Source organism: Megascapheus bottae, chromosome 25 (genome assembly GCF_031878675.1).
Source record: "Megascapheus bottae isolate mThoBot1 chromosome 25, mThoBot2.hap1, whole genome shotgun sequence".
NCBI lineage: Eukaryota > Metazoa > Chordata > Mammalia > Rodentia > Geomyidae > Megascapheus > Megascapheus bottae.
The window spans coordinates 12,386,565-12,411,175 of NC_143533.1; the positions used below are offsets into that span (position 1 = coordinate 12,386,565).

Genomic DNA, 24,611 nt, shown 5'->3' on the forward strand with positions numbered 1-24,611 from the left:
ATTTAACAACCTATATGTCCTGCCTATCAGTATAGTCAGATGGTTCAAGATGAAGGAGTGTGTCCGTGTGTGTCTGTGGGTACTAGAGCTTTTTTTGCTCATGGCTAGTGCTCTACTATTTGAGCCACAGCTCCATGTCTGATCTGTTGGTGACTAACGAAATTAGAATCTCACAGATTTCCTTTCTGGGCTGGCTTTGAACCGTGGTCCTCAGATCTCAGCTTCCCAGGTAGCTAGGATTACAAAATGATCCGCCATTGTCCAGCTATGATTTTTTTCTTAATACCAACAAATACTTATTTTTACTGTGTTTTCCTCTATAAGCAAACCAAAAATTTCTTCAGGTAAAATACATCCACATTCCTGTGTTTCTAGCTGATGAATTAATAACAGGAGCTAATACTTAAGGACAAATAACCTGGCTTTTGGACATTCCCATAAATTATGCCCCAGAAAGTCAGTGTAATTATTTTGACATATTCATCAGATTCATGTGTTTCCTTACTGCCATGGGGGAATGCAGAGGGAAAACTTTCCATGATTATGAGGTAACATGGATTTTTATTTTTGTGTGGGCTCTGGCCTTGAACTTAGGGCCTAGGCACTGTCTCTGAGCTTTTCACTCAAGTCTACCATTTGAGCTTCTTGCTCATTAATTGGAGAAAAAAGTCTCATGGATTTTCCTGCCCAGGCTGCTTTCAAGTAGCAGTTCTCAGATCTCAGCTTTCTGGGGAGTAGCCAGATCACAGGCATGAGCCACTAGTGCAGCAACATCTTCTTGATAATAAGGAGAAGAACAAAAATTTCCTGTCTTCTATGTATCTCCCCACATGCACACCCAGAAGTTGGTATTCTTACATTAGGATGAGAACCTATGAAAGCAACTTTAGAGGATAGGTTATATCGTGTGCCCAGAAATGCAGTTCCAACAGTAAGTCTTGATACATTGCTTAGCCTCTAGAAGATAGGTCTTCGTTTTATCCCTTCATGACTGTTTAATCTCTTTAAATTTGATGATCCAGGCATTCTTACTGCTGTACTTTGGTTTTTTTTTTGAGTGGAGATGACTGACTAGTGATTGTTCCAGCAGTATTTGTGTCCACTTGTGGATCTGTGTGCTTATTTAGATGGGGGAGGGAGTGTCTGTGTACTTGTTTATGTGTTCAGATGACACTAGTCATGTCAGACTCTGAGAATAAGTTAAAGAAATAATCCAGAAGCCTGGTTTTATACCAAGGAGAACACCGTAGATAAGAGACCTCCATGTTCAACCATACCCTCAGAACTTAGAGCAATAAATACGTTCAGCCATTTATTTCCTTGAAAATGAATGGCAGAATATCTAATCCAAATAGAACCCACCTTCTTATTTTTTTCCAGTGATGCAATGCAACATGGGAGTCTTGTGTGGAGAAAGTGAATGTGGATATCTTAATGGATGCCTAGGCAATTCGTGTTTGTTGTTTACATTTAGTTTTGCCATATGAGCAGTGCTAGACCTTTTTTCTTCATCCCTTCAGAGCTAACGGACAGTTTGCTGTTACCTTTGACCTGTCCCACATGCGCTGTGACGTTCTCTAAGAATGACAGTTCTGTTTCACAGTTCATGTGTGATTCTGTCTCCATTATGTACGTTAAATCCAGTGGTGTTTATGTAACCACTCTAATACTGATTACTATTTCTAGGAACTCAATTATCATTAACCAGATTGCATATATAAATGCAGGTTGTTCTTGAGCAATATCGTGAATATGACTTCACATACACAAAAATAATAATTCATATGTACTGTATACATCTTCCTGCATCCAAAAGTTTCTTCCTATCCATAGTGGTTTGAAATCTCACATACAACAGTGGTAAATATTTGAACATTAGGACATTAGCTGGCTGCTTCTTTTAGATGTCCCTGTATTGTCTGCCTGCTCCTTTTGTGGAGATCTGTTTTTGTATTGGATATTTGGGCCAATGGGAGGCTTCAAGCTACAACATATTTTCCCAGTTTAAATATCTTTCACATATGACAAACCCCAGACAAGGCTTTTTAATATGTATAAAGAACTGCAACGTTAGGTGGTTTATTTGCAAACCGTTTTCAATGTTGTCCATTTTTATGGCACCTTTAAGAATATTCTTCTTTCCAAAGTACAAAAAAATAGGTTAAATAATCTAGCCATAACTGAATGTCAAGCAATAAATCAAATGACTTTTGTGCATAGACTTAAAAACAAATACAAATTTTAGACATCTGCATGTAAATGCAATCTCTTGTTTACTGCTTTTCAACTTGAGCAATTGATTCCTTATTTACTATGAACTTAAGAACTTATAATGGCCTGTAAACATTTTCTCTCTTAACTCTTCTTTCAAATTTACCTTTGTCTCTGCTTTTGAGTCATAATATTTAATGTTCTGCACATTTCTATACAGTTAACTTTTGGGCTCTCATTCTGTATAGATAAGAAAATGTTATATTATAAACAGCCTACTCAGTGCAAATATTTATCTGTTTATCAAATCCACAATATGCTGTATAATACCGGTTTTACTATATAATCTATTTTAGACATAGCTGTTTAGACCTAGAGTGTGCTATTTTTGTGTTTTTCTGATGTGTGGTGCTAGATTAAGTTACTTTTGTGAACAACAACAAAAAATATCCCTTTTATTCCTAGACAATACCACCTTTGGGTCTTGTTAATTTCACTGAGTATAACTATATATTTGTATATATATACATATATAGATATATATATATCTACCTATGCCCAACTAGCAGCTGTATCAGAGTGCTGGATTTGGGACATGCTTTTCTCTTTAAATACATAATATCATGATATAAATTATTCTAGAGTGTATTTAATTAGGGTATAATCACTTCCTTAGTACAGATATTTGATATCTATTGGATCAATCTGTACAGAAATCTGGACATATGAAAAATGATTAACTTTTATTTTTATGTGTGTTACTTGGCTTTATGTCATGTCTCCTGAAACAAAAGTAATGATTTTGTAAGGTCTTCAAGAACCCAAAGATTAACACTCTTATTTAATGGAATAATACTTTTTTGTGTTTGTTGGCCCCTGACAGAATTGTACATTTAACTATAATCATATATAAAATATTTGTAGATGGGGGGTCGGGAGTTTGGCCTAGTGGTAGAGTGTTTGCCTAGCATGCACAAAGACCCAGATTTGATTCCTTGGTACCACATACACAGAAAAAGCCAGAAGTGCTGCTGTAGCTCAAGTGGTGGAGCTCTAGTCTTGAGAAAGCCCAAGGACAGTGCTGAGGCCCTGAGTTGCCAAGTCCCAGGACTGGCAAATACATACATATATATATATATATATACATACATACATATGTATGTGTGTATGCATATGTGGACATATACATACATGTGTATATATATATATATTTGTAGATGCTTGAGGGCACACTTAACCTTTTTCTCTAACATACCTTACTTGTAAGAATGGAGGCATACACTAGTAGACCACAGGCCATATACCAGATTTGACAAGGGGTGTTCTGTTTCCAAATGGCTTCAGCCAGTTCCATGAACTCAGTGGAGGACCTTCCTTTTAAAAGCCATTTTAATCCTGAGTTTAATTACAATTGTCCACCTATTCTCCTGAGATCTATTGGCATCATTAAACATCACAGTGTATCAAATATCTAACTAAGGATGTAGTTAGCCTTATTAAATATTGATTAGAATTGTTCTGTAATTATTACTGAATTTGTAAGATCTTTAGCAAGGATTTTTGAGCAATTTATAAATATAGAGCAAATGTTTCTGTTTACTTCACTTTTTGTAACTGCAGGTGATAAATTCTCAAGCCATGACTAATGGCTCCATGCACTGCTCTCAACTTTCCCTCTACACTTTTCTGGAAGAGTTGCTGTTACCTTAATTATAAATGCAATTGTGTGGTTAATGAAAGCTGATAATAATAGTTAACCCTTTACAGAAAAATTGGCTACCATTTAGGAAGACATGTCTTCTAATAGAAAGTGTGTCATTCCTTAACTGTCTTACCTTGGAAAAAAGATTGAAACTTTTTTTTAAAGCATCATTTAGCACCCCAAACTTCCTACCCACACAAAGACCTGCACATGTCAGCATTCAATCATTGTTACACATGACAAGGGTGCCCCCCAAAACAAAATGGGTTTTCCTTGGGTTTTTGGAAGGGGAAGCATATTTGTAAATATATGCAGAACCCTATGACTAACCTTTTTTTGTACAGCTGAGTATAAAACCACACTGAAAAGACCACATGAAATGCTGACTCCAGTTGTGTGTGTGTAGGTCTGGAGGGTTAAGCACACAAATTTCCCACAACTCTGAATTACAACCTCAGCCTTCTGTAAATAAAATACAAGTCTGGAAACAGTAATACTGTACCTCTAACTCTCTGCTGTCTGTTTTCTGTACAGTATGTAAAGACTCCTTTTTTTTCCCACCACACTAAAATGCAGACCATTGACGGGGATCGTAAAAGGTAGTATTGAACTAAAACTTTCCTAACAATCTTTCTTGGAGGATCATCCAGCTTTTAACATTGGGTTTTTTTTTTGTTTTCAATTCACTTTTTTTCTGTAGTCTGCTTATTTCAAGCTGTTTATTTTATTGAGTCCTGAATTCAAAAAAATATTTTGATTCATTTTGTAAATACAAGCTGTAAAAAAGAGAGATTTAATGTTGTCTTTTAAATACTCCAATTTTCATTCTAATATGAATGTTGTTATATTGTACTTAGAAAAACTGTACCTTTAATAATACATTACCTTTATTAAAAGTGCATTGAACACATCAATTTTAGATGTGCTTTATGTACTGGTATCCTATAATAAAACTTCAGCTTCTAATGGAACATGTGTTGAGTTTTCCTTTTCCCTTCCTTAGTGAGTAGTATTACACATAATTTTCTCTCTTTTTTTTTTTTTTTTGGACTGTCCTGGGCTTGAACTAAGGGCCTGGACACTGTCCTTGGGCTTTCTCAATTTTTTAAAGTTAACAAAGGAGGGGCCGGTAGTTTGGCCTAGTGGTAGAGTGCTTGCCTAGCATGCATGAAGACCTGGGTTCGATTCCTCGGTACCACATACATAGAAAAAAGCCAGAAGTGGTGCTGTGGCTCAAGTGGTAGAGCCCTAGCCTTGAGAAAATCCAGGGACAGTGCTCAGGCCCTGAGCCCAAGCCTAGGACTGGCAACATACATATATATATATATATATATATATATATATATATATATATATATATCAGGTTATTGAGAAACAAAAGTCATAGCCACAGATAAGCCAGTAGAAGTTAAGCACAGAAATGTCTCAGTTACTACTACTGTTACTGCTCAACTTCCTTTTCATGAGGCAGGTGGCACATGCTAGCCCAGACATCTCCTGGCCACTGGGCTCAAATGTACACGCGTCAAGGCCTCAGCTTCTCCTAACACGTCTGTGAGAGCGCCAGGTGCTCACAGCAAGCTGCTGGGCTCACACACAGCTCAGCACCGTGGCATCTTCTCCCACTCAAACAAGAAGCTGAAAGTAGGACCCAGCCCTAGTCAGGCACAGTCCAGAAGTCCCTAAGGGTTAGAGGCATGGCTCAAGCAGTAGAGCACCTGCTTAGCTAGTGTGAGACAGTTCAAGCCCCAGTACTACCATCAAAAAAGAGGCTATCAATGTTACGAAAGATTCTGGGAAAAAGAAAAACAATACTTCCAAGCTTAAGAGTAGGGGAACTTTGGAACAAGGAGAGAAAATGCTTCCATCGCAGAGCAAAGGGAAGGGCATGAAGGGACACAAGCCCAGACACACGAGGAACAACACGGCATGTTCTCACGATATGTAGGGGCTCGTGCAAGAAAGTAGAGGCATCACTGCAGGGGTTGACGGAGGGCTGTGATGGCCAAAATGCTATGGAAATACAGTTACCTATGAAAATGAAGCCTTGCTGTTCTATCTCACAGTAGGGAATTGACAGTGATTTATGATATATTCTAAACAGCTACAAGAAGGACCTTGGATACTCCAAACACAAGAATGATGGACGTTTGAAGGGATGGAACCACTATTGACCTTAACCTGACCATTACACACTGTAAAGCTGAATCACAATGCCACATTGCACCCCAGAAACATGCACAGTTATTAGTTGCCAACTAAGCTTTTCAAAGAGGGAGGGTTCATCAAGAGACCCCTTTTGGATCCCAGGAGTGATGACACCCGCTGCCTTATCTTCCTTCCACCCTCTAAATTTAAAATCAAGCCTTTGGTTGGAAGCATGGCAGAGACAGAGATGGAGAGGGTGAGAGGGAGAATGAGAAGAGGGAAGGAGAGGGAGGGAGAGGGAGGGACAGAGAGAGAGAGGGAGAGAGGAAAGGAGAGGGAGAGGGGCAAGGAGAGAGGGAGACTGAGCACAAGTCTAGACTCCCAATAGTGAGCTGTGTCTCCTGCTATCTAGGAATGCTAGCCTTTCCTTGAATCACCAAGTGTGAACTGAGAAAAATTCTAATTCATACAAACATCATTGGCTTCTGATGTCGGAAAGGACTGAAAAGGATTTTGTATAGTTAATTGGATTCTGGGTTTTTTTCCTTGGTATATGAAAAATTGATGTCAATAAAATACAGTCAGGTCTAAAGATCCATTTGTTGTTTATTCACTTGATAGAATCTGGAAATGATTCTTTAATTCTAGAATTTCCCTTTCCACTTAGTAGGGAAGAAGTTTTGTCTATTAATTATTCTGTGTTCAGAGGATAAAATTTTAATGTTCACCTGTTAACCTTACCTTCTGTTAGTTTTGACAATTCTCTCCTAAAAGCACCCCCAGCCCCGCAATCTATCATTCCTACCATTCCCTCACCCACTCTAGTCAAACCACTGCATTCCAGCAAGGCCCTGGTAGATAATACCTATAATCATCACTACTCAGGAGCCTAAGACCTAAGGATCAAGGTTCAAACCCAGCTAAGGCAGAAAAGTCTGAGAAACATTCATCTCCAGGTAATCACCACCAAGATGGAAGTATGGCTCTAGTAGAACACCAGCCCTGAACAAAGCTCAACACCTAGCCCGAAACAAAACACACAAAAAGTCACCATTGCAGGGACTAGAGCGGAGCCTCATGGTAAAGAATGCTAGGCTAGCATGCATGAAGCCCTGGGTTCAGTACCACATACTCAGAAAAAAGCCAGAAGTGGCACTGTGGCTCAAGTGGCAGATCACTAGCCTTAAGCCAAGGACAATGACCAAGCCCTGAGGTCAAGCCCCAGGACTGGAAAAAAAAAAAAGAAAAATCACCATTACATTCATTACATTCTAATGAAAGACAAAGGGCACACGTTTTCTCTTATACATGTAAGTTGCACCTGAATTATAAACCTATGAAACATATACAGGGCCCTATACATATATACACACATACAAATTGAAATACGGTATATAACAGGGAGGATTCCAGTGGTACAGCTTACAACAACAACTAACGCACAGTGCAACCGCATGAACACCAGGGAGATGAAGCACAGTTTGTCAGAGATGGGCAGAGGTCAAGGTAAAGGAAGACAGACAAATGGAGAAAGGGTGGCTGAATTTGGCCCTTAATACTCTATGCACGTGTGACAGTGGCAACGGGCAGAGAGAGATAAGGGGAATAATAGAAGGGGTGGCATCAAGGCGTATTGTCAACTGACATGTAGAATTCAAACCCCTTTGCACAACTAATTAAAACTGAAGGGTTTTTTTTGTTGTTGTTTTTGGTTTTTTTGCCAGTCCTGGGCTTGAGCTCAGGGTCTGAGCCCTGTCCTTGGACTTTCTCAAGGCCAGAATTCTACCACTTGAGCCTCAGCACCACTCTGGCTTTTTTTTTCTGTGTATGTAGTACTGAGGAATCAAACCTGGGTCTTCGTGCATGCTAGGCATGCACTCTATCGATAGGCCAAACTCCAGGCCAAAACTGAAGCATTTTAAATGTACTTTATTGTATTATAGAGGTTGTGTGTTCTCGTCGATAAATAGGAGCTAAAATTTGATCTCATACAAGTAGAAAGTAGAAGAGTTGTTACCAGGAGTTGGGAAGAATGGGTATCAAAATTCAATTAGATATAAAGACTAGTTCCACTGTTCAATCTCCCAGTAGGGAAACAAGGTGACAACCATTTATGATATATCCTAAACAGCCAGAAGATGAATAGTCCCAAAACACAGAGATGACCAACTTTTGAAGTGATAAGAACACTAATTAGCTTGATTTGATCATTACACATTGTAGCACTTTCTCAGTGCCACCCCACGCCCTATAAACATGCGCAGCTACCATGTGCCAAACTCCCTCTGAATCCCAGGAGAATTACACCAATGGTACCCCTTCCAAACCTCTCCACTTTAACAACTTTAACAGCAAGCCTAGAAGCCGGGTACTAGTGGCCTACATCTACAATCCTAGCTATACAGAAGGAGTGTAGCGCAAGCCAGCCCAGGCAGAAAAGCCCACAGTTTTTTTTTGGGGGGGGGGGGAGAGGGTGGGTCATGGGGTTTGAACTCTAAGCCTAGGCATTGTCCCTGAGCTCTTCAGCTCAAGGCTACCACCCTACTCCTAGAGCTACAGGCTACTTCCCCTTTGATAGTAATGAATTGGAGATAACTCCTTCAAGTTCAACCACTATGGAAAGCAGTATGGCGGTTCCTCAAAAGACTAAACATAGAGCTCCCCTATAACCCAGCAATTCCACTACTTGGCATTTACCCAGTCATACAGAAACAAGGACATACTAAATCCACCAGCACAACAATGTTCATTGCAGCACTATTTACCATAGCAAAGATATGGAACCAACCCAGATGCCCCTCAGTTGATGAGTGGATCAACAAGATGTGGTATTTATACACAATAGAATTCTATGCTGCTATCAGAAAGAATGACATTGCCCCATTTGTAAGGAAATAGACTTGGAAAAAATCATATTAATTAAAGTAAGCCAGACTCAAAGGAACATAGGCTCAATGGTTTCCCTCAGCTGTCATAATTAGTATAAACCTTGGACTCTCCTAGCAAAGGTTTACAATAGGACAAAACCTAGATACATAAGGCCATGTAGGATGAGGCTAAATGAAAGGATCTTCGGGACATAGAAACAAAAGCCATATAATGAGTGATTGTTGTTCTTAATGTACTATGTTATTTCTCATCTCTTTTGTTGTCCCTGGGTTATCTCATATTGTTCCAGTATCTTACCTTGTTATCTGACATACTGTATATATGTTTATTTGAATAGGATAGGGAAAGGGGAAAACAAGGTGAGGGGAGGGGTGGGGGAAGGGAAATGGGGACAAAAACTTGAGAAAGGGTAGCAATGTTTGTGAAGTAATGCACCTTCTATCTGGCAAATATTATATAACCCTTCTATTAATTACAATAAAAATATATTTTTAAAAAAGAGACTGTCTTTAATGCCAAGCCGGGTGGGCTGGCTTTGAACCTTGATCCTCAGATCTCAACCTCCTAAGCAGCTAGGATTACAGGCGTGAGCCACTGCACACGATGAATCCACAATCTTATCTCCAATTGAGTTCCGAAAAGCCAGAAGTGGGGCTGTGGCTCAAGCGGCCGAGTGCTAGCCGTGAGCAAAACAGCCTAGCGACATTACTAAGCCCTAGAGACAGTTCAAGCCCCAGGATCAGCACACACACACAAGATTATATACATACACACACATATGCATATATACATGTATATGTATATATAGAGAGAGAGATAAAGGGAGGAGGAGGGGGAGAGGGGAGGGGTGGGAGGAAGGGGAGAGAAGGAGGTAGGGAGAGGGAGGAGGAAGGGAGAGAGAGGGTGGGGAGAGAGAGGGTGGGGGAGAGAGGGAGGGGGAGAGAGGGCGCCTCTGCCTGCCTAGACTTCCTACACTGGAGAAGTCTCATTCCAGCTAGGAGCACTAGCCTTTCCTTTCATCACCAAGTGTGAACTGAGAGCAATTCTGCTTCATTCTGAGATTATTTACTTCTGATGTTGGAAAGAGTTAACCTGCCCTGCATGCATTTGATTTGGTTCTGGATTTTCCTTTTCCTCCTTGGGGAATACATATTGATTTCTATAAAGCAGTCGTCTCTCAGGATCCATTTGCTGTTTACTCATTTGATGGACTTCTCAAGCAATGTAACTAGGAGGACTTCCTCTTTGCAGAGGACAACTTCCTCCCGCCATCATTTGTCCTGTGCTCAAAGAATAAAATTTTAGTATTAACTTCACCTCCTAACAGACTCCCCCCCACGGCACCATTTCTACCACCCTCCCCACATCCTCTGGCTCAGAGAGACAAAGTGTACATGTTTTCTCTCCTATGTGGAAGTGAGATGTAAATGAAAAACACTGAATGCAAAAGCATATACAGGAAATGGCTCTGTGACAAGTGGTAGAGCACTAGCCTTCAGCTGAAAAGCTCAGGGACAGACAGCACCCAGGCCCAGAGTTCAAGCCCCACTACTAACAACAACAACAAGCTTATACAGAGCTTCTGTCTGGCGAATATAATGTAACCCTTCTATTAATTGTAATAAAAATATATTTTTAAAAAAAGAGAGACTCTCAATTTTTAGTGCCGGGCCCGGTGGGCTGGCTTTGAACCTCAATGCTCAGATGGAGAATCTAGGATTACAGGCGTGAGCCACTGCGCCCTGTGAAGCCACAATCTTATCTCCAATTGAGTACTAAAAAGCCAGAAGTGGAGCTGTGCTTAAGCAGCCGAGTGCTAGCCGTGAGCAAAACAGACTGGAATGCATGTATGTGCACATGAACTGGCGAATGCACGCAGGGTGTATGCAGGGGGAGTCCAATGGTGCAACTCCTTTGAACAAGTAACTTGCAAGTTAACAAAGGGTACCAGGAAGTTGAAACAAGGAAGGTCAAGGAGAATTAGGACAAATGGAAGAGGAAAGGGGGCAAAATATAGCCATAATATTCAAGATACAGATGTGTAAACTGAACCAGGGAACTTGAGTGGAGGGGTGGTGCTGGGAGCGATGGGGAGAATGACAGCAGGGGTGATACTGACCAAGATGCACTTGGCTCATAAAATGACATGTTTTATGGCTACGTAAAATAATCATCACAAAACACGCTGTATTCTAAAGATAATAGAAACCATTTAAAAATCACTCATAATTATCACTATTATCATTCACTTCTCTCAGATATTCAGGCTTGCCCTATTAAAAAAAAAAACAGCAGTCATATTACCAGTTATTTCTAGGTCTTTCTTGTTTAGCCCATAACATAGAACACACTACAAAATGTTAGAAAATAAGTTATAAAATAGAGAACTTTAAGCACTTCAGCCATTATGTTCTGATACACCATATCCTGAGACCCAGAGTATTTCAATGGACTTCAGTTTTAATGATTGAATCTCTCCCCACTTCAAAGCACATTTAATCCTGAAAAGCCAGATTTGAACAAACTGCTATGAGCAACAATATCTCCTCCACTTCCCCATCCCCACCCCAAGTTTGTGAATCAGTTACTACACAGACACTTCTTTGCTCGAGAGCTATTTCTGAATTCCCATTTTGAGAATAACTTATGATTACAGATGCATGAAGTAAATTACTGAGTGAAGTAGTTACCAGTCTATACATACTACAAGGCCATTGGTTCATTCCAAATCAATCAAAGCAGCTTGTTAGCTGAGAGGCAGAAAATGACTTAGTACACGGGGGTGGGGAGAGGGAAATGGGGACCAAGGCACGGGAAAGGGTATCAATATATGTAAAGTAATACACCTTCTACCAGGTGAATATAATGTAACCCTTCTATTAATTACAATAAAAAAGATATGAAAAAAGTAGCAATGAAACAAAAAATGACTTAGTACAGCTAAAAAGGAAAGTGAAAAAAGATGATCTGACACATTTCTCTGTCTTAATTTGCTTCACAAGAAGTATACACCTGGCAACAACAATGATAATTTCACTTTAGCCAGTGGTTGCAGTTTTCAGAACTTTTTTTTGCAGTTTAGTGAAATATTTTACAAACTCAAAACAAGTATATGTCATTATAAGTTTCTTAAATTTGTCATAGCTTCACATTCAACTTCTAGGTTTGTTCATTAGCTCAGCAGAAATGGAAACAAAAAAATTCTTCTGGCTAAAAAAATGCATAGGTCCCATAAACTGGTGGCTCACATCTGAAGCCTTAGCTACACAGGAGGCCAAGATCTCAGGATCACACTCCAAAGCCAGATGGACAAACAAATCTCTCAGACTCTTCAGCACAAAGCCAGAGGCGTAATTTAAATGGTAGAGTGCCCATCTTGAACAAAAACGTTAAGCAAGAGCACGAGGCCCTGAGTTCAAACACAAACACCAACACACACACATACAAACCATAGTAAGCAAATGGTACCCCTCTGGAAGGCAGGCAGTTCCTTAATGTACTGAACAGAAAAAAAAAAATCATCGTATCACGTGACAATTCCATTCTTCACTGCTTATTCAGGAGAAATGAACACACCAACTTCACATCAACATTTGTATGTCAATGCTCATAAGAATACGTTTATAATAGGAAGAATGTATAAACCATCTAGGCGATTGTTGTATGTTGAATGGTTAAACAGAATGGCTCTATCCATAAATGAGCTAGCATGAAGCAACAAGCAATGAAAAATGAACCACTAACACACTGAAACAAATGAAAAGAAAACCCTAAACCCACATGCAAAAGACAGTGTGTTGTGTGATTTCATTCCTATGCATATATTCAAGCATTGCCACCCTAGAGCGACAGAACCTAGATTAGTGGCTGCCAGGGGCTGAGGAAAGAAAGGATCCAGGGCTAGTGGACACCAAGAACCTTCCAGGTAGTAGAAATGCTCTTAAACTTGTTGATGCTGATAAAGGAAAACTCCATGCGACGACTAAAAATCCTATTGGCAAAAACGGGCAAATTGTGGCTTGTAGATTTTAACTCAACAAAGCCCTCTCTTCCCCTTCCCCACAAACACACAATACAGAGAATTCTAAAATCTGGGCATAAATGTCATCCCTGCCTGCCCCCTTTTCCTACTCCAAATGGCCTTCTACTCCCCACAACAACAATGCCACAGCTTCTGCCCCAAACATGGAATGCTAGCTTCTATTTCACTACTCTATGCTTTTTTCCTTTCACACTTCAAAAACCACTTCTCATTATCCATGCAGTGTAAGCATCGGCAAGATGGTGGAACAGACCCTCCAGCACTCACCTGCTCCTCCACGCACAAGAAGCAAGGCAACAGGCATATTGCTGCCCAAAAGGAAGGGTGACTGCGGCGGCGACACACTGGAAATCAACAGGAGAAAAAGAACCTTGTAAGACCCACAGTCCTGGAACAACGGCCTAGGCAAACACCACCTACTCAGGCCCCTGTCATGTCCACCCTGGAGCCAGGCCAGGGCTCGCTCTCCTTTTCAGGAGAATCCCAACAAACTCTTCTCATTTGAGGTACTGACAAGCTTTACTACTGAGATTTCAAAATCTAAGCAGATACATATTCTGAAGGCTGCACAGGAGCCCGGCTTGGTAAAAGACATTTACATCATCTCCCAGCAATACCTGAGAGTGCTGTTGCCACGAACCTTGAGCAGAGATCTATTGTCTGGATCTGGATTGCAATGGGAATTACAACTTCCTGCATCTCTTCCTTCCCTCCCTACTTTTGCTCCTCTTTCCCCTCCATTTCTCACTTCCTCTCCTTCCTTCCTTCTTTTCTCTCCATCCCTTCCTCCTGCCCTCCATTTCTCTCTCCCTCCTGTCCATTTCTCTCCTTCCTTCCCTCCCTCCCTCCTCACATACATACATACACACACACACAGAGGGTAGAACTTGGGGCCTGAGCACTGTGCCTTAGTTTTTGATCAAGGCTGGCACTCTACCAATTGAACCACATCTCCTCTTCCAGCTTTTTGGTGGTTAATTATAGATGAACCATAAACTTCACCAGCTCAGGCTAGGTTCAAACTTAAATCCTCAGATCTCAACCTCCTGAGTAATAGGATTAGAGGCCTGAGCTATTTGTCTGCATCCTTTTCCCCATAGGCCCTCCACTGTACACTGGGTAGGTAACTTCAAACAAAACTTGGCCTGGTAGAACAGCCCTTGTCCAAACCCAGCGGGAGCGTTCCGCTCTGGTTTCTAGAGGGTGTGTGCTGCATGAGGTAGACACAGCAGGACACAAGGTTGCCCAAGAGTCCCCTCCTCTGGTCAAGGGTATGGCTATTCTGTGATTTCCTACAAGCCAGGACTAAAGGCAGTGCTCATGAAGTTCTGCTTATCCCCTCTTCTGATGCCATGTCAGTAACAGAGTAATGAAAGCATTGTGGTCCGCTCCTGCCCTCACATACAAGTGGATGCTGCCTCAGAAGATCAATACTGGGCTCCAACTGTCAGGACTTCCTGTGAAGAAACTCAAGTGCCAGAGCACTGGCCTTAAGTGAAAGACACTCAGGGACAATGCTCAGGCCTGGAGTTCAAATCCTTGGAGAAAAATGCCCTTTTCTTCTTCAATACTGGGGTTTGATCTCAGGACTTGGCTTTGGCTCAGCTGGCACTCTACCACTCCAGTCACACCTCTAACCTGGCTTTTAGCTGGCTATTTTGGAGATGGAGTCTCCAAAACTTCCTCACCCAGACTCAATACTCATATTCAATCGTTCAGGTCTCAGCTAGTTGCTTAGAGAGCAACTTTGCTGAACACCTAGCCATGTTTATGCTCTCACCAGCTCCCTCTCGCTCCATCAACTGAGAGCAATCAGGTGGGTTCCCAGGTCTGCCCAGACCTGCTCATGCCTTGCATGCACGATGACTGAAATAACGGAATGGAGACAAGTCCTAATTGTTGCTCTGTCCTGATGCATACATGGTCAGAAAAGGTCTGATGTCTGTCACCAAGTGAATATGCGCAGCAGGAAGAAACACAACTTGACTACCACCCTATCTACGGGGTTCCACCGCCTCTCCCACATTGTCTCATCATACACTCCTGGCTGCAATAAACAGGAACAGCACAGAGGGTACTAGGATTCTTGCTCCCATCTCTCTCCAGTAAACACTGGAACTTGCACCACGTTCTAATCAGAGGCTCAGTGCATCAGTGCTCTCAACAGCACAGGTGTAATTACTGCGGGAGGCCCTTTCAATAACCGAGCGAGCATCAGTGGCATCATGGGAAACCCGATGCAGGTCCTCAAAATGTTATCACATTCTGAGCATAGTGATGCACACCTGTGGGCTTGTCACTCAGGAAGTGGAGGCGAGGAGGACTGAAAGTTCAAGGCCAGCCTAAAGAGGAAGATCCTGTCTTGCTGGTGAATAGCAAATGAGTCAAGATTTAACAAAAGCAGAACCTATCATTTGTAATGCATAAAAACATAATCACATAGAGTAAATGTTCAACTATCAGCACTCATTAGTGCAAACAAACCAATTAAAAATGAACAGTGGAGGGCTGGGAGCATAGCCTAGTGGTAAAGAATGCTCGGCTAACATGCACAAAAGCCCTGGGTTCAATACCTTCATACCACATACGAAGAAAAAGCCACAAGTGGCTCTGTGGCTCAAGTGGCAGAGCGTGCTAGCCTTGAGCAAAAAGTGTCCAAGGACAGTGCCCAGGCCCTTAGTTCAACCTCCAGAACCGGCAAAAACAAACAAACAAAAAAACAGTATAAGTTCACAGAAGTCCCTGGCCATGCATGCCTTGGGAGGGGGCAACAATTGAAGCTAGTCTCTCCATTATTCAGCTGCAGTGTGTGCGAGGCATCAGTGGGAGTGGATGCAGCTGGAAGGCATTACAATTGCTCTCAGCTGATGCGCTGGTGGGAGCCAGTGAAAGCTGAACATAGCTTGGCAAACTTTCTAAGCTGAATATGGGGGGCTCGCTCCTGAAGTCCTGGCTGGTTCGTTTTGAAGCTAGTCTAGGCAGGAAAGTCCTGGCAACATCTCCAAAATAAGCAGCCCCAAACCAGGCTGGAAGTGCAACTCAAGTCGTAGAGCAAAAGCAGAGCAAGTGGGAAACCCTGAGTTCAAACCCTAGTATGACAAAGAATAGCAAGCCAGTTTCTCTCCAAGTTGTACGCTAACAGGGCCCTTGAGCGCTGAGACACAGAGGTGTGCTGGGTACCTTGCCGGGGAGGGGACATGAGTGAACCATGGTTTTTTTTTGTCTACTTAGTGACATGGCATCAGAGGAGGGGAAGGCAATGCCCTTAATCATGAAGCCCCTTGGATCCCCAATCTTTGAGAGCAGCGCCTCTGTCCCCCAGTCTGTGCCTACCAGAAGCTAGAAACAAATTCTCACAGTTTGAGCAAGAGCCTGCTCATTAGGCCAAGTGTGGTTCATAAGGAAGCTAACCCAACCAAGCCAGTGTATTAGAAGGCCTGTAGGGTTTAGAAGATGAAGTTCTGAACACTAAAACAGTCCAAAGCCTGCTTTCCTCCTGCAACCATTAACAGGTTTTATTCCAAGTAGCTTTTCATCCCATACACTAGCATTTTTCCTCCCTTTCTGAATTCGAAAAATCAGTCCCATATACCTCTGTTAACTAGATTTTTGTTAGTATGAGAAAATTGCCAACCTAATCAGCTTAACAGATGAGATTTGTTTAGGCTCACCGTTTCAGTCATGGTCACTAGGGTCTTCCGTTTCTGGGCCTGTGACAAGTCAGACACTGGCAGTGCCTACCCACATAAGGTCGCCATAAATGAAGAGACCACAGGCCCAGGGTCCTGATATACCCTTCTAGGACACTCCCCCAATCAATTCTCCCAATCAAGTGGCCCCACCTCTTAAAGGTTCTGCCACCTCTTAAAAGCATCACTGGTTGTGAAACCAAGGCTAGCCTATAGGCCTTTGGGAAATATTTTAAAATCTCAACTCTAGCCTGGCAAGGTGGCTCATATCTGTAACCCTAGCTTCTCAGGAGGCTGATATCTGAGGATCGCGGTTCAAAGCCAGCCAGGGCACTAAAGAACGTAAGACTCTCATCCCTAGTTAACCACTAGAAAACTGGAAAACTGGAAATTAACCACTAGAAAACTGGGAGTTGTCAGGGACAACTCCCATGCCAAGGGGTAGGGCCGTAGCCTTGAGCTGAAGAGCTCAGGGACAACGCCCAGGCCCAGAGTTCAATCCCCAGGAACGACCAAAAAAACAACAAAAAAAAATCTTAACCCCATCACCTATTTACTAGTTCCACTTCATGTATCACACAGTCTCAGAGAAACTTGAGGAAAAACCAGCATTTAGTCCTGGTCCTACTATGTGGATCCAACATCAAAATATATGTCCAGCGTCTCAGAGAAACTTGAGGAAAAACCAGCATTTAGTCCTGGTCCTACTATGTGGATCCAACATCAAAATAAATGTCCAGCGAATCTTTCTTTAATGAGCTAGAACAGAAGTGGGGGGAAACCCACGGGTGACCACCAGCGGGAACTGACCTGTAAAACTGATCAAGTTAATGCAAAAGAAATTATGAGGCCAACTACAGCTGATTCATCCTTCCATGCAAGGCTTTGCAAAACCTTATAAAAAATATATATATACACATATCTGTGTATACATTATAATGTTTTATACTTATACACACGTTACGTACATATTCTCTATTTTGCGGACGAGGAGTCAGGATGGGGAGGTGACCATCAAACCTGTTCAGCTCTGAGGCTGTTTTGGACACACCCCTTTCTAGAACCAGCTCTACCAGCGGTGGGCGTGGCCGGCAGCAGGCCCCGCCCACCTCACGTACGTCCCCGGCGTCATCGCGCAAGGCCGAGTCGCCGCCGCCAGGTTCGGGGAGGTGCGCGTGATTGAGCGGGGCGGAGCGTGAGTGGCGGGAATGCCGTGGCGGGGTCCCGTGGCGCCGCGGACCACGAGGTGGGCGTATCCGCGGCCCCGAACCCCCGATAGCTGTGGGCGAGTTGCCCCGAGGGCGGGCGGCCGCGTACGTGGGGGGCCGGGGCAGGACGTGCGGCCGCCGGGCCTGGCCCTTGCGCGCGGGGTCGTGGCGTGGCTCCGTCCGCGCGCTCCTCGCGCGTCCCGCCGTATCCTTCCGCCCCTCCTTTGGCCTTCCCCGCCCCTTCCCCTCGGCCCCACTAGGCCCCGATGTGAGAGGTGCATTAAATAGGCGTCCCCTCTCCCAAGCCCCTGATTTTTCCACGCGCCTCGTGCTCAGCGCATCGGGTGACGGAAGCCTCGAACCCGAGTCACAGCCAGACGTTCCGGGCCTGACGAGGCCTCTAAGCGCTGCCAGACGTGGTCGCGTCACTGGCTGGGAGCTGAGTGTCTGGGCACACTAAAGGCTGTTGTGGAAATCCAGGGCCAGGCTGTGTGACACTGGTTGCCGTGGAAAAGAAGCTCCTTGGATGTCGAGAAGCTAAGGTCACTGGATCCCTTAAGAGCCTATCACTCAGAGAAGGCAGGGTGAGGGCAATGAAAGCGGTTTGTTTTTAGCGGTAGGATTGTGGAGGAGAGCCAAGACCTGCACTGCCTCATCTTATGGTGATGTGGTATGTTAACCACAAGAGCACCACTCTTTGGTTCTGTGTGTGTGCATGGCTGTCTGTACTGGGGCCGGGTGCTGCTCCTTAGATTTTTCACTCAAAGCTGGCTATTACTACTTGAGCCATACCTCCACTTCTGGCTTTTTGCTAGTTAATTGGAGATAAGAGTTTCACATACTTTCTAGTCTGGGCTGTCTTTGAATTGTGATCCTTAAAAGATCTCAGCCTCCTGAGTAGCTAGGATTGCAGGTGTGAGCCACCAATGCCTAGCTCTTACTCTGTCCTAAGAATAAAACTCCTTGCGTCTTTCCTAAGTTTTATGGGAAATGACTTGTTCCTGTTCCCAAAAACCCCGGTAATGGCCCTTTGCCTTTATTTTAGGTGGCCAAGGAGGTTTGTTTGAATTCTGTGTCCCTGAGGTCTTTTGCTCAAGTCTAGCCCTCTTCCAGAGCTACAGTGTTTTTTTGAGTAGTTAATTGGACAAAAGAATCTCACTGGGACTTTCCTGCCCAGGCTGGCTTTGAACCAATATCTTCAGATCTTAGACTCCTGAATAGGATTTACAGGCATGGCCACTGGCACCCAGAAAAGGATTTTTTACTTACCTGAGTTTAACAGCACTGACAAAGCCAGTCCTTTGGTTTTGCTCTTAATCTCTTTTGGTTTTTGTTTTTCTTATCAGTTAAATGTAGACTGTGGAGGGGTCCTGCCTTCCATCCTGAGCCTTCACTGCCCCGCAGCAGAACTGTGTGCTAGAACTCGATGATGAGCTCCAGCATGAGCGTGGGTGAACCTCGACTGAACTGGTGAGTCTGTCTCTTCATAATCCACTGCTGGTAACTGACTTGAGAAAGGAGGGTTTCTGGTCTGGAGAGGTCTGGAAGAAACAGCAGATAAAACAGGATTTGTTTATTTTAACAGACTGAATTGTTGAGTTATAGATAACTGACTAGCACTCCTCAAATAATAGTCAAGGATGCAAAAGACACAAATGTTGTTTGGTTTCTGTGTCTGCTGATATTGTTTTTGTTTTGTTTTGTTTTTTTGGTTGTGGGAGGTCATGGGGCTTGAACTCGGCCTGGGTGCTGTCCCTGAGCTCTTTAGCACAAGGCTACCACCCTACCCCTTGATTCACCACTGGTTTTTGGAGATAAGTGTCTCTCAGACTGTGCCCAGGTTAGCTTGGAGCCGAGATCCTCAGATCTCAGCCTCTTGAGTAGCTAGGATACAGGCTGTCGTAGCTTTTTAGCATGCGTATTTGTTTCTTATGAGTGCTACAAAGATACTTTTACATTTTATTGTGAAGCCAAACATGGTCTTGAACCTTTGCACACTATCAAAGCCCTTGGAACTCTCCTTTTCCACTGAACTTTACCCATCACTGACTCCCAATATGAATGGTTCTTAACATTTTCCATTTTTTAATTCCTTCACTCAGTCTCAATTATGTTAAGACTGTATCCGGGCTGGGTGCAGTGGCTCACACCTGTAATCCTAGCTACTCATGAGGCTGAGATCTGAGGATCTCGGCTTGAAAATCTGTGAGACACTTTTCTCCATATAACCACCAGAAAACTGGAAGTGGTACTGTGGCTCAATGTAGTAGAGCTCTTCAGCCCTGAACAAAGAGCTCAGGGATAGCACACAGGTCCAGTTCAAGCCCCATGACCAAAAAACAAAACAAAACAAAAAACAACTGTATCCAGCTGTGCTGTGGCTCACGCCTGTAATCCTAGCTACACAGGAGGCTAAGATCTCAGGATCAAGGTTCAAAACCAGCCCAGGCACAAAAGAACCTAAGACTCTTATCTCCAATTAACCACTAGAAAATGGGAAGTGGGGCTTGGCTCTAGGGTAGGGTGGTAGCCTTAAGCTGAAGAGCTCAAGGACAGAACCCCTGCCCTAGGCTTAGCCTTGAGCTGAAGAGCTCTGGGACACCACCCAGGCTGAGTTCAAGCCTCATGACCCACAAAACAAAACAAAACACAAAAACCTGTATCCTACTTCAGAGGCAATATTGATAAAATCACACTTTTTTTTTTTTTTTTCAGCTGAACCTAGGGAAGCCCATTTAAACCTATGTAGGCTATTCAGTCTTTAGGCCAGGTTCCAGTAGTTTAAGCAACAAATCAATTGGGAAGGGTTTTCTTTAGTATGCAAACATGTTCATGTCATACCTCCCAGTCAGAGATGAATCTAACTCTCAAGGCCCTTTATGCTTATTTAGTTGTTTACTATCCAATTAAAACAAAGTTGAATGTTGGAGGGGGAGTGCAGGGAGATTTCATAATCATCCTGAGCTTAAAGCTCCCAGGCAGTGCAACATCTAGCACTCAGATCTGGCATGTGGAACCAAACCTATTAAGAGATGATTGTCTGGGAAAGTGGGTAGAGGGCATATAGCATACACTGTGGTTCTATAGTCTTCTGTGTCTGACATGAGACTGCATTATCGAATACAAGGTTATTACTGTTTCATAGGGATGTTTCTCCCAAAAATGGCCTGAAGACTTTTTTCTCTCAAGAAAATTATAAAGATTATTCCATGGCTCCAAGTTTAAAGGAACTGTTTACTTTATCTAACAGGTAATATCTTTGTTTAATTGGTGATTTTAATATGTTGAAATTTAGTATCTGTGTCCATTAATAAGCATACTATAGTTACGTGAAAAGTAAAACTACTGTTAACTTATGTCTTTACCTTTCTCCACTCATGAACACTTATCTATACATATACACAAATTCACATGAAGTAGAGTCAAAATTAAAAATACTGCAGAATGCTATAAACTATTTTCCTTTCTCATTAATATTAATTATATAATTATATAATTAATTTATATTCATATTTTCCATTTCTTTCCATATATACATGTGAAGAGATAGAACATAAATACATAAATTACAATACATCCACACATATGTAGATCAATATTTTACGTAAAGTCTTAATGGTTGTGAATTACTTCATTATGGATGTATTTTAAATGAATTCAGCTAGTCTGTTTTCTTTTTTACTTTTGTGTTTTCTTAGATATTTTAAAAATATTGATGCCTTGGGGCCAGGAGTTTGGTAAGAGTGCTTTCCTAGCATGCACAAAGACCTGAATTCGATTCCTTGGTGCCATATACATAGAAAAAGCTGTAAGTGGTACTGTAGCTCAAGTGGTAGAGAAAGCCCAAGGACAGTGCTCAGGCTCTGAGTTTAAGTCCCAGAACTGGCAAAAAAAAAATGATGCTTTTCATTATGCTGCTTGCAACAATGTAAGTTTTTATATCATCTCATCTCTCCACAAAAAGGTCTTCAATTTCAGCTCTCTTCGATTGCATTCCATGCATGTTTATACATGTTTATAAAACAAAAAGACCAGTGGAACTGTGGGGGGGGGGGAGGTTTGTTTTTTTTAGTCATTCCTGAGCCTTGAACTCAAGGCCTGAGTGTTGTCCTTGGGCTTTCCTCAAGGCTAGCATTCTACCTCTTGAGCCATAGCACCACTTCTGGCTTTTCTATGTATGTGGTACCAAGGAATTGAATCCGGGTCTTCATGCATGCTAGGCAAGCACTCTACCACTAGGCCAAGCTCCTGACCCCTATGGGTTTTTATACATGAACAAAGTGAAAATTAATATGCTGCTAATTTTTTTGTAAACTATTCAAAAATTGAAAAACTTTGTTTTTTTTTTTTTTCATTAAGATCAAGTCTTTATTAACATCAAGTGTGGTTAAATAAACAGACCTGGCCAGTGTTCACAACTTTGACACTCAGTCAAAATAATACTTGGGAAACATTAAAATTAAGCTAAGTAAAAAAATACTATTGTAAATATTTGAAAATAATTTTAAAATTAACCATGTCTTATTTGTAAGACAATATTGAAAAACTTTTTTAATGAGTAAACTCAAATATCCTTTGAGCCACTTGCGTAGAAATAGCCACTATAAGGATTCCTTTGCTTTTATTTAAAGGTTCTAGTTCCAGAGATGGAATTGGGTTTTTCTTTTGTGCTAATACTAAGGCTTGAACTCAGGGCTTGAGCATATCCCTCAGCTTTTCTCAGGTCTAGCACTCGGCTATCACTTGAGCCATACCTCTACTTCCTGCTTTTTAGTTATTAATAAGAAATAAAGTCTCAGACTTGACTGCCCTTTGAACCTTGATCCTCAGATCTCAGCCTTCTGAGTCGCTAGGATTATCGGTATGAGCCATCAGAACCTGGTGAAAATAAAAACAAAAGCCCTTTTAACCAGTTTAATTTCTAAAGTAAGTGGAACAGGGAGATCTGAGAGAGAGGCCAAACTTACCATTTAAAGAGGCTTAGCAGTCTAGTAGGTATTAATATAGGCAACGGAATAGTAAGAGATTCTGCTTTTCCCCCATACAAAACTTTAAGTAAAACATTGACAAAATGAAGGGAAGGAACTTCAAGCTATCAGCTAGAATAAAATACAATGTTGTAACCACGGATGGAGAAACCCTGTCAGATGCTTTTGCTTTGCACCTGATGAAGATTTTGACAGCACTGCACTTGGAAATGGTCTTGATTCCAGTCTTTGCTGAATGTAGCCAATTTAAGCCGCTAGATTTCTTGACATTCCTACGGTGGCATATCTGAGTCAGCATCTTGTTGCTGCAGCAGCTTAATTAAATTTGCCAGTGTGTGCCAGGAGGACAGGCATGTTCTCATATTCAGAGAGACAGCTGGGAGGCAGAATTGTTAAGCGCTACGGACACAATACTGTTAGGTTGAATAGCTCTCCAGACATTTCCAAGTGAGAAATCAATTTGCTGGAATACATTTCTCCCAAGATCAGCAGTTAATATTCATTGTGTTAACCTAAAATGTGCTTATTTTTATACAGTTATTGCAGAAACTTTCATAGCTGTATGTCTTATTTCTCCTATATTTTCATAATCAACCTGAGCATCTGTAGTTTAATTTCCAAAATTATTTTCCCATTAACTGATCAGCTTTTTTTTTTCATTCATAGTTAAGCCCTTAGAAAGTTGTCTTTAATATTTTACTTTATTGTGGAGGCCTAAATCTTGCAAAGTAACTTTGTAAATTTTAGAATTTTTACCATATTTATTAAAGAGTATTAGAGAGTTGATGTAAAAGAAATCACTATTATTAGCAGCCAGATGGTAGTGGCTCTGAGAATCATGGTTTGAAACCATTCTGGGCAGAAGAGTCTGTGAGACTTTTATCCACTTACCTCTTTTATGGAGTTAATTAAAGATGTGTATCAGCCTTAAATGGAGAAGCCAAGCCTGGTCCTGAGGCCCTGTATTCACTCAAACATACACACACACACACACACACACAAAGTAAAATGAAAGGGAAATAATTTACACCTGATAAATATGTACATACATATACTGCTCCACTAGAAATACTGATATAATGAGAAGCATCAATTAAGATTGAAGGGCTGGGCTTAGTCAGTACTAATGAGGATGGTGATAATGGTAATGGTAGTGGTGGGACTTAAAGTCTAAAAGAGGGACTGACTGATCAGGGTGGTGATAAGGAGGGAGGGAGAGGGTACTATGGGTAAAGAGGATCCAAGGGTGTAATGTATATATTTGTATGGAGATGGCACAGTGAAATCCACCAAACAGTGTTTAAAAGATCGGGAGAGGGTGAACTTGTTCAAAGTATACCCTGTGCATCTATAGTTATCACAGTGAAACCCACTTGTGCTTATAATGTTTGCTAATGAGAATAGTTAGTGTCGTAATAATACGCAAATGCATACATAAGGGCAGGAATGGCTTCCTACGCTTAAGGAAAGGAAAATAACCATTCCAACTGAATAGCCAGTGGAAGTTTCCCCTCTTCTAGTCAGTCAGGTAGTTGAAGTGAGTTCACACCGTGACCCCTTCCTCCAAAAGACTTAGTCAGCACTGCATGACTGTCATCAAACCCAGGTGGCAGAGCTGGGTAACAATCTAGAGTTTATTTTACTCTGTTAATCAACTGCATTCTCCCTTTTGATTGAGAACTAGGAAGTTCCGTGAGAGTAATCTTCATGGGAAAAGCTCTGTAAATTATTGAT

The 24,611-nt window shown here is 42.0% G+C and overlaps 1 protein-coding gene and 1 long non-coding RNA gene across 8 annotated transcripts in view; one reads left to right on the top strand and one right to left on the bottom strand.

Annotated features, from left to right (window-relative positions):
- Positions 1-13,264: 13,264 nt before the first annotated feature.
- LOC150046397 (uncharacterized) lies at positions 13,265-23,855 on the bottom strand. The gene is made up of 3 exons (XR_016539674.1): positions 23,769-23,855; positions 19,159-19,430; positions 13,265-13,336 (listed from the first exon to the last, which is right to left on the bottom strand). It is a non-coding gene; the product is annotated as an uncharacterized LOC150046397 (long non-coding RNA).
- The window catches only part of Ice2 (interactor of little elongation complex ELL subunit 2), a 49,140-nt gene continuing 42,363 nt past the window's right edge, over positions 17,835-24,611 (top strand). For 3 of the 7 annotated variants that reach the window (XM_090358274.1, XM_090358269.1, XM_090358275.1), the window contains exons 1-3: positions 17,841-17,927; positions 19,236-19,359; positions 21,035-21,139. In XM_090358274.1, the coding sequence (XP_090214400.1) occupies positions 19,316-19,359; positions 21,035-21,139 (149 nt within the window). In that variant the 5' untranslated portion in view covers positions 17,841-17,927; positions 19,236-19,315. Of the gene's footprint in view, positions 17,928-18,015; positions 18,560-19,235; positions 19,360-21,034; positions 21,140-24,611 lie in introns of those variants that run through there. The other 4 variants (XM_090358273.1, XM_090358270.1, XM_090358271.1 and 1 more) reach the window with 4 other exon arrangements.